This window comes from Gambusia affinis, linkage group LG09, assembly GCF_019740435.1.
Source record: "Gambusia affinis linkage group LG09, SWU_Gaff_1.0, whole genome shotgun sequence".
Taxonomy (NCBI): Eukaryota; Metazoa; Chordata; class Actinopteri; order Cyprinodontiformes; family Poeciliidae; genus Gambusia; species Gambusia affinis.
In genome coordinates, this window is record NC_057876.1 from 15,066,195 (window position 1) to 15,081,468 (window position 15,274).

Consider the following 15,274-nt stretch of genomic DNA (forward strand, 5'->3'; position numbering starts at 1 on the left):
TTGTGAATGAGAGCGTAAGGAAGCAAGAAAGAAAAAAAAAAAAAGAGGATTTATGTACAGAAGAAGGAAAGAAAAAAATGAGAGACAGAATATGAGGATGGATGTCCCGACTTTCAACTTTACATCTCGGTATCTTTGAAATATTGTGTACGGCTGTGAGTCAGGCGGTAAAAACATATTGAAGCAATAAGAGATAAACAGGTGGCTACAGATAATGTACAACCAATAAAAGGACAAACACAGGTCAGAAAGAGGTGAAATGAGAAATTATAAGGACCAAAAGCCTCAAAATGCTACGCAGATAGTTCTGAAAACATCAGTTAATATCTTATTTCTGTAACATAGAAAGGTCATCCCAAGAAAATGGATCTATTAGTTGCTGCACTGCCACAGGATAAATGAAGAAATGCTTAAAAAATATGAAGCTGAAACAGCATAAGAAGTGGAGGGGAATGGGTAAACATGCCATTTTGTGGATAAAAAGTACAATAAATGTTTGATTCTGGTTCAAGGAGAGGTCAAGTAGGTCATTCCAAGTCATCTAGCTTTTTACGAGGCAAAAAAAAATTTTAAGTGTAAAGTTGCAAAGGCCACTGAGAAAGGGCAGCACGGCAGCTGAGAGTGTTTGTCCTTGTTTCTGCATCAGTTTGATGAGATTTATATCCCCTGATTAAAAGGGGTAAAGCTTAAGCACTGAGAGGTGTGTGGGTGAATGAGGTGAGCAGAGGTCAGTAAACAAAACAAAGAGAAATCAAACAGCTCTCACACATCCCACACCTCAACGATACTTGTACGCATTTTATTTGTTTTAACAGTGAGCTCACCTGAGGAGTTTTGCATCAAAAACTTTCTCGACATCATGCAGTACTGTTGGCAGGTACTTCAGAGCAGCAACCTGATGACACACACATACCAAAACACATTAGAATCACTGGTTTGCCCCCTGTGGAAGGTGACTTTGTCACCAAACAGGCTCGTTTAGCATTTAAAAATGGATCCATCTCATTTCCCCGCCACGCTGCTTTGTGCCTGGATCTGTTTCAATATCTTGATGTAAGTAGTCAGAAGGGGAAAGACCTTAAGCATTTGAATACCGATGTTGTCAAAATCAAAAAAGACCAGAAGGAGGAAAATGAAGAAGAGATGACACAATGACAGACAGGAAACGCAGTAAAAGTGAAAGAGACAGAAAAGTTTGACGACGTGTAATTACCCTGAGCAGGAGCGTGGTGGTGTAGTCAGTTTTCATCAAGTTATTGATGGACTCAAAAAGCCTCCTCAGCGAGTCCTCAAACTCAGCCTGCTCCTTCCCCTCGTAGAGCCTGAAAAGGCAGGAGAGAGTGTATGGAAGTGCAACAAAAAATCTTCCACAAAAACCTTAATAAAACATTATCTGTCACAAGGGGAGAGGGCAGCAAGCCGGAAGAGTATGAACCTTTTTAAAAGGCAAGGTTAAGGGAAACAACAAGTGTGCTAAATATTTATTGAAACTGAATCTGGAAGGAAAGACAAACAAACTGAGAAAATAGGAGGAGCCTTGTCTGTATTCTAATGTGCAGTCACTTGTACGCTCATAGAAGACTTTTCAAATTCTTTGTTTCTTCTATAAAGTGTAAATTATCTCAGCATCTTGGCTTTATTCTGTAACCTAAATTGAATCCAGATGGTGATAATAATCAGCAGAGCCAGAGCTACCTCGATAACGACAGCAATCAGGCACTGAAATCACACCTAAAGTCTTGAGTTTGCATGGAAAGAGAATATCAGAGTCAGACCACCCGAGTAATTATACAACAAAGCAACACATGTAATTCGGCGCATTACATTTCACGACGGGTAGGCACAAACACTATTATGCTAACAAGACATTATGCTGCCAAGGTAAAAGGTAAATATTTATAGCCACGACCGCTGCGTTGACAACAACCATTAGCGTAAAAAACTGGGTTATCTTTGTCGCTGCTATTTACAATCTGTTTAAAGAGCCATTCTGGTCATGATCTATTAAATTTCTCCTCCACTAACTCTTAGCAAGTCTTACTCTAATCTATCTCGCCATCCCTCCTGCTCCTCACTATCTTTGTGTGACTCAGTTGTGCTGCACATTTGTTAATTATAATTGTGAGAGCTGGAGGGATGGATTAGTGGCTCACAGTGAATTTAGCATGGGGGGAGTGAGATTAAGCAGTAATGCACAGAGGTATTATCACTGGGCTCTTTGCAGAGTATAGTTATGATTACAGAAGCATTGTCCTGTTTAATCCATGAACTCTATCTGTGTTTAACGGGGTGCTTAGAGAGATATCCGGTTGTATCAGGGTCAGTGTTTGTGTTATCGCACTCGGCTGTGGACTAACACTACGCTTTCACTGTCAGCTAAAACGGCTGCATCTTGGAGAAAGTAACCTTCGTCTAATTAAAAATATGCTTGTGGAATCCAAAAATCCAAAGAGGAACAACATGACTGTCAGGTTAGATATGGTGAATTAATAGAAAGCGCATTTGGTCTCGAAATACACATCTATGATATAAACGCAAAAACGCGATGACCTACATGAGTAAAAACAGTATTCCTACAAGGAAAGAAGGGATGAATGAAGGAAGGAAAGACAAACAGATAGACGGGCAAACAAATGGAAAAACAAATGAACAGACAGATAATGGAGGGATGATGGAAAAACACAGGTGGGCTGATATACGGATAAAGCCTGAGGCCGTTTTTTATGAGCCATGAGGGCAGTTGCCCAGGGCGGCATTAGAAAGGGAAATAAAACATGTGACTGATCTACCAGTGTCACCGTGAACAAGTTTTCTTCGCTTTTATGTGTGAGCAGTTATTGCCCTCTGCTTGCTGCTGACATCGGGAAATAGTTTTAGTGCTTTGTGTGGGACTTTTATCATGTGTCAGAATTGAACCCATTTCCTTTATTTTGATTGGTTGGTGGATAGCAAAAGAAGGGACTAGCCCGGAGCACCACTCATAAAAAAAACTGTCACTGCGTCCAACATTTCGACAGTGGAAAAGAGAATAAAATGGAAATATACATATCAAAATCTATCCAGACTTTAAAACCACTTAAATCCCATATGTTTCCAGGCTTCCTCATACTTCATAGAAACTCTAGAGAACAGCTGAAGGAAACGAACATGAACTTTAATTTATTTCTTTTATGTTGAAGTAAACACCCCACACTCCTGGTTTGTCTAACATGAGTTTAATTTCTGCAGAATACTGACAATTTCAAGGCCAAATACTTAGCAATTAATAACTAAGTAGTAGTTATTATTAGTAACTAATGACTAGTATGTTGATGATGGAGATTTACATGTAGTCTATATAGTTACTAGAAAATAAACAAAACAGAGAATAAAGAAGAAAAAAAAGCACAGAAAGTAAATGGAGCTAATTGATCCAAAATAATGATTGATAAATGCAAAGAAATAAAACAGCCTGACCTCTGTAATAATGTATACATGCCAGAAACTGTATGTAAATCACACAGGAACATCCTGTTTTTAAAGCACTCTGAAAAAATAAGTAAATCTTCGCGCTCTTTTGTTGTGAACGCTTCCTGCCTCACATATATGCAGAAACAGAATTGCCAAGAACATCATTGCCTAATATTCCCTCTGCAGTTTGCAATCATAACAACCTTTGTCATAACTAGGCAAGGCAGACCTATCGATTTAAACTGAAGTGTTTGCACTTATTACATGATGCGGTTCTGGAAGCTCTCCCACAGAAAGCAATTCCCCTGGCACACCGTTTGTTTTCTGGCTACAGTCCTGCACTGAGATTAGCTTTCATTTGGTTGCTGCACTTCATCATCAATGCTTATTAGCAACATTAGTGCTGTTATCAGCAGCATCTTGTCTCAGAGCTGCCAAACACAATTACCTGAACAATGTAAGGTCACAAGGTGCTGTGTATATTCAATAATTTGTATTTTTTTATTCTTGATAATAGAAGATCAAAATATGAAGTGATTATAGTCAGGAATAGCTGACAGAAAAATGAAGAACCTACTGGGAGTAGAGCATCCGTGATCGAACAATGAACTTAAAGATGTACTCGAGGGCTTTGAGGGTTCGCAGTATGGGCTCGCATTGTTCTCCACGGCTAGACACATCCAGGTACCGCTTCAACACCGACATCAGCTTTCTGCGTGAGAATGAAGGAGGCAGAGAAGCACAGACATGAATCAAAACAACTCTCGCTTTCCTTTTTAAATTAATTTCCTTATGTTCTGAGGTTTGAAAAGCTAACCAAACAGCTAATTCTTTTCTTATCCACAAAGCAGAAAGACAAAATAAAAAAGAGAAACAGACAAACTGGGAGGGTGGTGGTTTTGACATAAAACCCAAAAAGTTCTTCATATAACCACAGATGTACCTGTCAGACTTAGACATTTTTATTTGAGCTCAGAGGCATTGTGGAAAAAAGAAATCTCTCCAACAAATGTACGCCCTACAGGCGTCTTTAGTCACAGATAGAAATACTTCAGTGTTTCAGAGCAGCAGGCGAGAGGTGTGGGAGGCACAGAGTTTATGACCTCCTAAAGCTCCCCAGCAAAAACCTCTCCTGAGACGTCTCAATGGCATAAAATGCAAACAAATATCTGCAGTGGGAGTAGAAAAGGTCAAGATTTTTGTCTGTCAAGCTCCAGAAATTGAAGAAAGGGAATCACCTCCAAACCAGTTCGCAACTCCTTCGTCCTTTTAAACAACAAGAATCTATTTGAATAATAAACTGTGACTTAAGCTTGTTGCCATCATGGTGGCTCTATAAAATGAGCTCAAATTAATACCATTTAGTGTTGTTTACATACGTCTGGCTTAAGAAGCAGCGCAAGAGGATTTCTTCTTTTTTAGAGCAGTTTCAAATGTGGCGTGAGGGAGTTAAAGACTTTTACAAAACAGCCTCCTAGCTGACAGGCAATAAACTGCAATGACCTTTTTTAAACATGGTGAACACAGTACACAAGTAGAGGAATCATTGCGGTTTGATGGCAACAGACGGATATTTAAATGGGGTGGAGACAAGAAATACGTGCCATGAGGAAGACGAGGGAAAAAAAGCGGTGAGGCCAGGTGTAAAAACAGAAACAACAAGTAGGAAGGCAGGAATTAGACATATATATATATATATATATATATATATATATATATATATATATATATATATATATATAAAAATTCCCTTCTCACCCACCGCGGGTGGTGATTCTTCTTCCTCTTAGCTCGGGTCCTCTACCAGAGGCCTGGGAGCTTGAGGGTTCTGCGCAGTATCTTGGCTGTGCCTAGGACTGCACATTTCTGGACTGAGATGTCTGATGTTGTTCCTGGGATCTGTTGTAGCCACTGTTCCAGTTTGGGGGTGACTGCCCCGAGGGTCCCGATGACCACAGGCACCACTGTGGTCTTCACCTTCCAGGCCCTCTCCAGTTCCTCCCTTAGGCCCTGGTATTTCTCTAGTTTCTCATGCTCCTTTTTCCTGATGTTGCAGTCACTTGGTATTGCCACATCCACCACAACGGCTTTCCTCTGTTGTTTATCCACCACGACTATGTCTGGTTGGTTCGCCCTCACCATTTTGTCTGTCTGGATCTGGAAGTCCCACAGGATCTTAGCTCGGTCATTCTCCACTACCTTGGGGTGTTTCCCACTTTGATCTTGGGGTTCCAGTCCATATTCTGCACAGATGTTTCTGTACACTATGCCTGCCACTTGGTTGTGTCGTTCCATGTATTCTTTCCCTGCCAGTACCTTGCACCCTGCTGTTATGTGTTGGACTGTCTCAGGGGCCTCCTTGCACAACCTACACCTTGGGTCTTGTCTGGTGTGGTAGATCTGGGCCTCAATTGCTCTGGTGTTTAGGGCCTGTTCCTGGGCGGCCATGATGAGGGCCTCTGTGCTGTCCTTCAGTCCAGCTTTTTCCAGCCATTGGTAGGATTTTCTGATGTCAGCCACTTCGGTTATTTGCCGGTGGTACATCCCATTCAGGGGCTTGTCCTCCCATGATGGTTCCTCCGGCACCTCAGCTTCTGTTCCCCATTGTTTGAGACATTCACTGAGCACATTGTCTGTTGAGGCTTTGTCCCTGATGTATCTATGGATCTTGGATGTCTCGTCTTGGACAGTGGTTCTTACGCTCACTAGTCCTCTGCCTCCTTCTTTGCGGTTCGTGTAGAGTCTCAGGGTGCTGGATTTGGGGTGGAACCCTCCATACATTGTTAGTAGTTTCCGGGTTTTAACATCTGTGGCCTGTATCTCCTCCTTTGGCCAGTTAATTATTGGCTAAAGGAGGCCAATAATATATATATATATATATAATGAGAAAAGCTAGATTTATGACAAAAGCTAGGTTTACAAACCTATTAATCAGCATCATCCTTTAATAAATGATTTTAGTTTGACAAAAAAAAAAAAATTAATTCAGGGGATTCATTTATACAGATACACACAAAGAGCTAATGCAGCTTTTAAAACACCCACCACTACAAGCATTTTCCCTTGAATTTTTAACACAAAAATATATCGATCCAACATTTGCTGCTACATTTTAAACAGTCAAAACCTAAAAATTAATGTGAATGTTGTAGAATGGTTAGATTTGACCTTACTGAGTATTTTGTTACTGATAAATCCACTTTATTCTATTTGTTTCATCTTATAACTGTGAAAGGCAATGGACACAAATCAACACAGTTGGAGAGTTATCTAATTAAAGTATTAATACTCATTTCTGTTGGGTTTTTTTTGTTTGTTTTTTTTACATACATATAATAGAAATCCATGTTTTGTTGATAGTGCAAAATTATTAACAAAATAATAAAGTATTCTGTTCATAATACCAGATTTTACTCCAACAATGTTTCTGAAACGTTTATCAAAAGGAGCAAACCCAATGAGAGATGCATTCTTTGAATAATGAGCATAAAGAAATTATTCATTTTTAACCAATTATTTCCAGGCCAGCAGGGAGCAGCTAAATCAGCGCAGAGAGATGAAAATGTTTCAGAAGTAGGAAATGTAAATTTGCTCACAGATTGTTCCGGATCTTTTATGCACTTGTGTGTTTGTCTTTGTTCTTTTACTTATATCAATGGATATTCCAGAGTAAACAGAAGTATGTTTAACATTTTTTTATTTTTATTTAAGTGACTACTAACTCTTAAGGTAAGCTGTTTCAGAACAGGGAGAACACTGAAGTTATGACCAAAATGTTAATATATATTTCAGTCAGCACATTAAACTTTCACTAAACTTATTCGCTCTGTGCTCTGACCTCTCTGCACAATCAATATTATAAAAACAGTAAAGATTCCTAAAGATCTGCTACCCTTATAGTGTTTATAACAAACTGGTAGAGGCATGGCTGCAAATAAAAAGCACACTAACTATTTCAACTAACACATAAAAGGCTCAAAAATAACTTACTTGTAGGCCAGTGTGGCGCTGAAATGCTGCTTTATGTAGGCTTCCAGAACAGTGTTAAAATGCTGGAACTTTCTGTCAGCTATCAGACCGATGATATAAATCTGCCAAGGCAAAATTATGCAATACAGAGGAAGAGTTAGTGACATGTTTACATACAGCAGCAGCACATTTTACAAGCCAGATAAGAGTTATGTACAACTATCTGACAAACACGACAGTTTGAAAAAGATGGGCACATAGATATGTTAGACTCCAAACAACCTGTCAAGGAATCCTGCTGTTTGAGTCGACATGTCGCACATTCAGAGTCATACCTGGCAAAATGTGTACCCTTCAAGGAGACACCCCACAAACTCACCAAGGCATCAAACACAAGGATGTCATAGTCGTCGTTCTGAGAGTGCTCCATCATGATGTTGAACAAGGCATCGAGAGTGTCCTGCAGAAACTAAATGCAAACAAAACAGAGCCAGTGGGAAAACACACCCCATGCCGGTGTACACACTCATGCAGAGACAGGTTGGGTTTTCTTAATTTTTCATAGCACTGACCTTGACCACCTCCTCGCCATCAATGATTTTGAGTTTCTCCAGGTTTTCTTTCAGGTTGTCAGGCCTGGTTCTCCATTTGAGCAGCCCCAATAGACCCACTGAAATCACAAACAGAATATTTTCAGGTCAGATGTATTTCTCGTATGAAGGTACCTGCGTATACTGACTGGGTGATAATGCTGCACAAAACTTTAAATAATAAAAAGGCATTTCCCAACTCACTGGGAAACTTTTCCAGATGTGTAAGGTGACTTTGTTGCTCAGCTAAATCAGCTAACAATGTCTAATGGTTTTCACGGGAAAACTACTAGACATCAACTCGACAATTAATGAAATCAGCAGTTTGCTTCTTTTTACCTTGTCACGTGTAGATTTGTTTTTTTTTTTTCTTTAAAGTGGTAAACAGGATGGACATGAAGACAGATGCAATGCCTTGTAAAGGTTTTCATAAGCCTAAAGCTTCACATTAAATTAACATCAATGACATCCCATTCTTAATTCATATGATTTAATTTTACCTCAGCCCGCCCCTTTAAGCTATAACAACCTAGGAAGGCTTTCCACAAGTTTAAGAGGTGTGTTTATGGCAATTTCAACCTTTCTTCAGGAAGCTCATACACTAGTGTGCAGTCATGTTGGAACAGGAAGAGAGCATCTCCCATCTCTTTCCACAAAGTTGTAGAAACAGGAATCCAAAATGCCTTGATATGCCGAAGCATCACTGGAGCAAAGGGCTTGATGCAACTCCAAAATTCACATTGATAAAATGCAGTTAGTCAGATAATGTTCCCCTGATAGCTGCAGGAAATGCAGGTTTGTCCATCGGACAGCAAGACCGAGAGGCATTTGTTGCTTCAAAGAACACGCCTCCAATGTTTTGAGGCCGGTAATATTTACACCAGTGGTTCCCAACCCTCAAGAAAGCCAGACTAACCGCAGAATACCCTTTACTGCCAATACTTCTGGTAATAAATGGTAACAAAAATAAATGATACACACTGCGATACACTTTATTGTTCTCATAAACAATGTTGACATCCTTTGTACCTTTACCTTTAGTGAGAGACTCCAACATAGTGCTTGTGTTGGTCAGCAGATATAATATCTAAAATCATTCTGGTAGTTTTTTTTAAACTGTGTCTATTGGAAGTTACTTCCATCTTGGCAAATATGGAAACGTTAGTGTCATATTAGCTCAACAAATTCCTCTAGACTTTTAACCTGCAATGAGGTGAACAACCTTTTGTTAATTGCACAAGTTTTTTCAATTACTCTATGCCAATCATCTTGCATTTAATCAGCAAACATTCTGCTCCATGTCTCTGTCTGTGTTTACACCTGAGCATCCAAATCCCATTTTTCAGTCATTAAATATGTTACAGTGTTTGACATGGGACAGATTTCTCTGTCTGCTACTTCAGAGCAAACTCTTCTCCTGGTCCAACAGTTTCTGACACGCCGTGCCAAGCTTGCACATCTGGATGCTGGCCCTGAACAACCCTGTGAGTATAAAGGCCTGAGCGTCTGTGTGTGTTTGTGAATGAGGTAAAGGTGATTAATATTGCAGGATAATGTTCTTTATGGTGATGGACCGACTTCCTTGAGAACAGCTGCTGCTCTGCACCTGTGTCTGATGCACCTCTCTGTCTGGAGTGGATGTGCAATTAAGCAGTCGCTGATGAGCTCCTGTTTTTGAATGCATTTTGCCTGTGGAGCTGCATCAGTGGGCGTTGCAGACAAGAGCACAACACTCCTCAATGTTACAATCTTCGGTACTTATAAACACTAACATACCATAATCCTGTCCCCATTTTTCTGTGAATATCACGTTTATTTTCTCTCAGTTTTAATTGGCTAGATGTCTTCTTCATTCAAGCCCCACATTTGCATCACATTACCACTCTACTTTCAAGCAGAAGTGAAGTTTTAATCATTTATACCCTCAGGCCTGAAGAGAATCTTGTTGGAAGCAGTGATTCTGACCTCTGCCATCTTCACAGCTAGATGATTATTCATTGTCATGGCTTGGCCATATTTTCTCGTCGAAATAAGGTGTTAATTAAAGTTTTTTTTGACATGTCAGCTTTAATTTCAAGCACCCTTTCTGCTGCTAATATCTGCACTGTTTAATTTACTCTGCTGCCACAAGCTCACACATGTCTAGACCGGCCCACGTACCATTTTGGGTGAGTTTAGTGGAGCAGACCAGGGTGGAGATGTTAAAGCTGTCTCTGGAGCTCACAGATAGGCCTCCACCCCCAGACACGCTGCTGGCGCTGCGGTTCAGCCCTGCCCCCTTGTGGGCATCACTGTGATGGTAGCGGGTCGAGGGCAAGGACAAGTAAGAGTTCACGTCCTCCATGCGCTTGCTGTCTCCCTGGAAAGACAATGTAGATTTGAATCCATTACACGGAATAGTGATTTACTGTAACTTTGGTAATGAGGCCACATGATATTATGATGGATGGTGTTCTGGGTCTGGACCAAGAATGATTTATCCTGTGTTTAGTTACACTTTAAAAAAGACAAGCGTCTGGGAGTTTTCAGTTGTGAAGTAACACTTGAGGTTTTGAATTAGAAGTCACAAAACACGACCGAGGTCACCTGCAGTAGTAATGTCTCAACTCTTTTTTTTTTCTCAGAGTAAAATAAAAACGGTCTGAAATCAGGAATAGATATTTCTCAAAGAATGTAGTTTTGCTCTCATTATCTTTTAGGGACTGCACTCTCGCTTGTTTTAGCCTGCATTTAACAACTTGTTGTTTTTATTTTAGCTAGCAATCATAATGTTCAAAACGTTACTGTATTCTAAGAGATACCCATAAAAATAAGTCTTTTAAATGAAAAGGTAATAGATATTTTGGGGTCTTCTTACAAGTCCTACCACCTCCCCCTCTAACTGTCTTACGATGTGCTTGTGCTGATATACAAGCAGATTTACTAAATGTGTTTCTTGTATTCTCTCTCCCTGTTAACTTTCTCCTCACATCTCTCTCTTTATTTTTTCTCTTTTCCAACTCTCGATTAAAATAAACTGAAAGAAAGTTGTATTTTTGTTTTTATATATATCAAGTGAAAAATCACAGTAAAAGATTTTATAAATGAATCACTTCTGGAAGTAAAACTGTTGGCCTTCTTCTTGGCACTCGGACAACACTTATGCTTGCTATACTGCCAGGCAGGACACTGTTGAAAAAAGAAGGACATGTTTTTGCACTCTGTTTTGGACACTAATTCTTGCACATTCACTTTTAATGAGAAATCATTTTTCAACATGAACACATTCTGACAACTTTAAAAAAAACTCCTAGATAAAAAAAAATAAATACATGAATCAGATGATGATTTAGGTCAGTGGTTCCCACAGATTTTCTGGGCCCCCCTATGGATTATATTAAAATACCCCTCAAAAAAGAACAAAAATCAACTGGGCACACACATCGTTCAGCCAGACATAAACCTATACACATATTTTGTTTCCACTGAAGTTTATTTCACACTTCAGGTTGCAACAAAACACACTACAAACCATCTTTACAGTGAAACACACTTTTGTGTAACTGTTTTGTTTTGTATTCATCCATACAGCTGCGCCTCTCCACCTGCCCCCCACCCCACCCCCACCCCCCCTGCAATGGCACTGAACCCTCTTTAGGGGGCGCATCCCACATTTTGGGAACCACTGATTTAGGTATTCAAATACTGTTGGTGAAGAAAGGCAAGGAAGTTTTTGCCAAAAAAAATCACACACACTCTTTTCACAGAGAAAACTTTGACCAGAACAACACATCTTCACAACTCTGTTCTCGTTTCACTCCCGGCAGTTTGCTTCAACCAGGCCATTGCAGCACAGAGGAAGAGCCAGAAGCCAAAAGTGGCAGAAAGATCAAGAGGAATGTAGGGATAACGAGAGATAATCACCAAAGAGGGCACAGGAGGGCCATCCATTTGGTATTTGAGTGAATCATGAGTAATTAATCTTCACTGCATCTGACACGTAATCAATATGGCGATTCAATCTTAGCGTGGGCTCATTTAACAGGAAATCTATTTGGCTTCACTCAACCTGTCAGTGAGGCCATAATCTCCTGTCCAAACTCATTATATCTTTAGTTCTGCTTTGATGACTCTTATTACCGCAGTGACATAACAAAAATGTCTTTACTAACTTAACTTTTGAAGATGCATCTGTTTTCCAAGCATGATGTGTGCAGAAGGTTTTGCTTACCTCGGCTGTCTATGAAGTCCCTAAGTAAAAACCTTCTTTCAGTTTCAACTTTTATTTCACCAGTTGCATATTATTCAATAAATATGTGTAAGTTACAGTAAATAGAATGATAAAATCCAGGCCCTTGTACTGTACTTCACTTTGTACAGAGATCTGGACTCTTGCCTATGGAGAAACGATTGCTTCCTTGAGGCGTGGACTATTTTGTTAAAGTTTAAAATTTTACCCATTTGTTAGTTTTGTCAGTAACGTATGTAATGAGTGTAATGTGTATGATGGCAATGGCCAGGCTAAGTAATAATAGTTGCCAAAAAGTTATTTTATATTCTAGAACAAATCATTGTGTACCAATAGGGAGAGTCACGGTTCATGAATTCAAACAAAACCATAACAGACCAACATCCATCATTTTTATCCAAGAGAGGATACACACCTACAATTTTTTAACTTAAAATACAATTCTTTTTGCTGGTTAGTTCCCATTTGGCCAACAGAACATCCCTAATTCTTTGTGCCAAAGATTCAACAAGGTATAAGAAACAGAGATCCTGCTCCTTTACTGATATGATGGCAATGCAGAGTGGATGTCTGATTTTAAGGTGCACATACATAGCGATGTCATGCCACAAAGGATTTGTGATTACACAACATGACACTAAATAATTCATAAGCAATGTTTCAAAATGATTGGAACTAAGTCTCGCCATCGTACCTTTTGCCATATTGTCTGTCTTAGTTTCAAATGGTACTCCTTTTAAGTTCTACCCATGAAGGATGTTTATAGGAGACTTGCTGTGCCAGTTCATGTCTGAATGCAGAAAAAAAGCTTGTTCTTTTTTTTTTTTTTTTTACATTAAAAACATGCAACAAAAAAAACAAAAACTGTCCATCGTGTGTTTATTTTTGACTGAAGAATTTATAATAAGGTGTGATGGTTTTGTCCACTTATAGAAAACAAAGCTATATTACACACCCTTTCCTTAGCCTACGTTGAATCATAATTTGAGGTAACATGCTTCAAACATTGCTTAATATTTTGCTAGCAGTTCAAGGTTTCACTGCTGCTGCTTAAGTACAGTAATCAGCACAACTAACTTGCTTCACTGGTTATAAAATAATTTTTTCAATATTTTTTGTCATTAATTATTGTTAGTTTGATTGTAAAATTACTAACTGTACACAGTCTGGTAGCCATGGCACTAGATAAACAAATTCTGTTTACAAAGCACTATCAGGTAATCATAGGCATTTGATTTATTGCAAAACAAGCAGCATCAAGTGAACATGTTTATCAGTGAATTGTTGTGCAGCGTGTCAAGACCTATGTCTGTTTAATCTTTAATAAAGTCCCACCTTAAAGACAATAAGGTCATGCAGTCCGTCCTGCAGAACTGTCCCGTCTTCTTTCATCAGACGTACAAATGCCATCGCAAAGTTTTTCTCACTTTTGTCCTTGGCTGTAGAGGAAGAAGTAAGACGTGTAAAAAAATAAAAAATACATCAGGGAAAAGGAAGGGGCAAAAAAACAAGAAGGGTGAACACTTCAGACGTCACAGACAGGAAAACTGCTCATTTGAATAATCAGGTGTGAGTAATGATGCCATGGGTCATTTTGCAAATTGGTTAGAATCAATAGGTGCTTTCAGTATCGCATTATGCTCCAGGGAACAGGGAGGAGGAGAAGTGTTAGGGACGGTGATCTCATTGAGAAAGCAGACAGGTGCTGGATGCTACTTACACTCCTGTGAAGAACGGTGTCTGAACATGAAACGCAGATGAATTCTGTGCATTTCTTCCAGAGGGACTGTCACCTGTAGGATATTTTATGTTATTAGAGAACGTAATGCTATGCCATGTTCTAAGGCCCTATAAAATAAAGTGAAGTGAGAAATGAAAATGACGTAGAGCAAGTCACTTCAAAGGGACCTGAATAGGTGGCTGGGAGAGCAGTGAGCAACACACACACACACACACACACACCTTAACGGTCTCCATCCAGCGGGGTTGTTTGATCTGGTAGTAGATGACGGACCTGTATTCACTGACCACTTTATCCCCAGCTCCCAGACAGATGGAGTTCTATGAAAACAGGCCAAGGAAAAATATGTCAGTGTAACGTGTCAGATTTTATTTTGCAGCATCTGTCTATTTAAGCGGATGTAGATGGATTGCCATTCTGGGACAGAGATGTCTCTGTTTACTGCTGGCTAATAATGCATGACAGATAATTCTGCAGCTGCAATCTCAGCTTCAATCTGCTCCACACACAAATCGAATCGTTCAGCTCACGTCCACTAACGTGTGACCTGCTCACCTGTATGACTTTGCCCTCCTCGTCACAGACCCACATGATGACTTCTACATTTTTTTGTGTGGTCTTGTTGTACTTGTCAAAGTCACCACCCTGCAAGGTGAGGTAGATGTCGTTCCGGACGTCTCCTGGCATAATGATCTCCGGGAAGCCCAGCTTGCGTGCTACCACCGTGCTGCGGTCCACCAGGTGGGGGTATTCCTTTCGAATCTGAACTATGTCGCCCACCAGAGCCTTCATGGTCACCCATAATCCTGAAGACAACAGTTGGAGATGTAGGGAGCTTGTCTTTTAAAATTATTGAGTATTTAAATGAGTACACTGATCGTAATGAATAATTTTGAAACTACGAGACTTAAGCAGAATTTAACTTTTGCAAAGTTGTACTGTAATCCCAGCAAAATGTTAATACTCACAAGTTAAAATTTAGGAGAAAAAATTATTTATTTGATGTTTTTTTTAGATGATTACACAGCATTTGAATGGAGTATCATAAAATTACAATCCAGAGGAGAAAAACAAGGTTTTTTTCTGTGATACAGTCTGCGTGTAATCAACTACATAAAAAAAATAACTAACATAAACAAATACCCTGTTGATGGTTGCCATGAAGCTTAAATTTTTTTAGTTAATTTTTTTAAAGCAACTTGAAACATTTCATTTCAGTCTGGTGAGAAGGAAAAAATTATGAGAACTTCAACAAAATTAAAGAAAGCAAATCATTTTAATTGTACATTGGAGTCA

At 39.4% G+C, this 15,274-nt stretch overlaps 1 protein-coding gene across 1 annotated transcript in view; it reads right to left on the reverse strand.

Annotated features, from left to right (window-relative positions):
• Positions 1 to 15,274, reverse strand: part of LOC122836636 (dedicator of cytokinesis protein 2) — a 105,654-nt gene that overhangs the window by 80,431 nt on the left and 9,949 nt on the right. The window contains exons 13-23 of the mRNA XM_044126345.1: positions 14,534 to 14,784; positions 14,200 to 14,298; positions 13,958 to 14,030; positions 13,573 to 13,676; positions 10,170 to 10,368; positions 7,992 to 8,089; positions 7,799 to 7,888; positions 7,441 to 7,541; positions 4,028 to 4,162; positions 1,214 to 1,322; positions 825 to 895 (exon numbers count right to left, since the gene is read on the reverse strand). Of these exons, the coding sequence (XP_043982280.1) occupies positions 825 to 895; positions 1,214 to 1,322; positions 4,028 to 4,162; positions 7,441 to 7,541; positions 7,799 to 7,888; positions 7,992 to 8,089; positions 10,170 to 10,368; positions 13,573 to 13,676; positions 13,958 to 14,030; positions 14,200 to 14,298; positions 14,534 to 14,784 (1,330 nt within the window). The remainder of the gene's footprint in view (positions 1 to 824; positions 896 to 1,213; positions 1,323 to 4,027; positions 4,163 to 7,440; positions 7,542 to 7,798; positions 7,889 to 7,991; positions 8,090 to 10,169; positions 10,369 to 13,572; positions 13,677 to 13,957; positions 14,031 to 14,199; positions 14,299 to 14,533; positions 14,785 to 15,274) is intronic.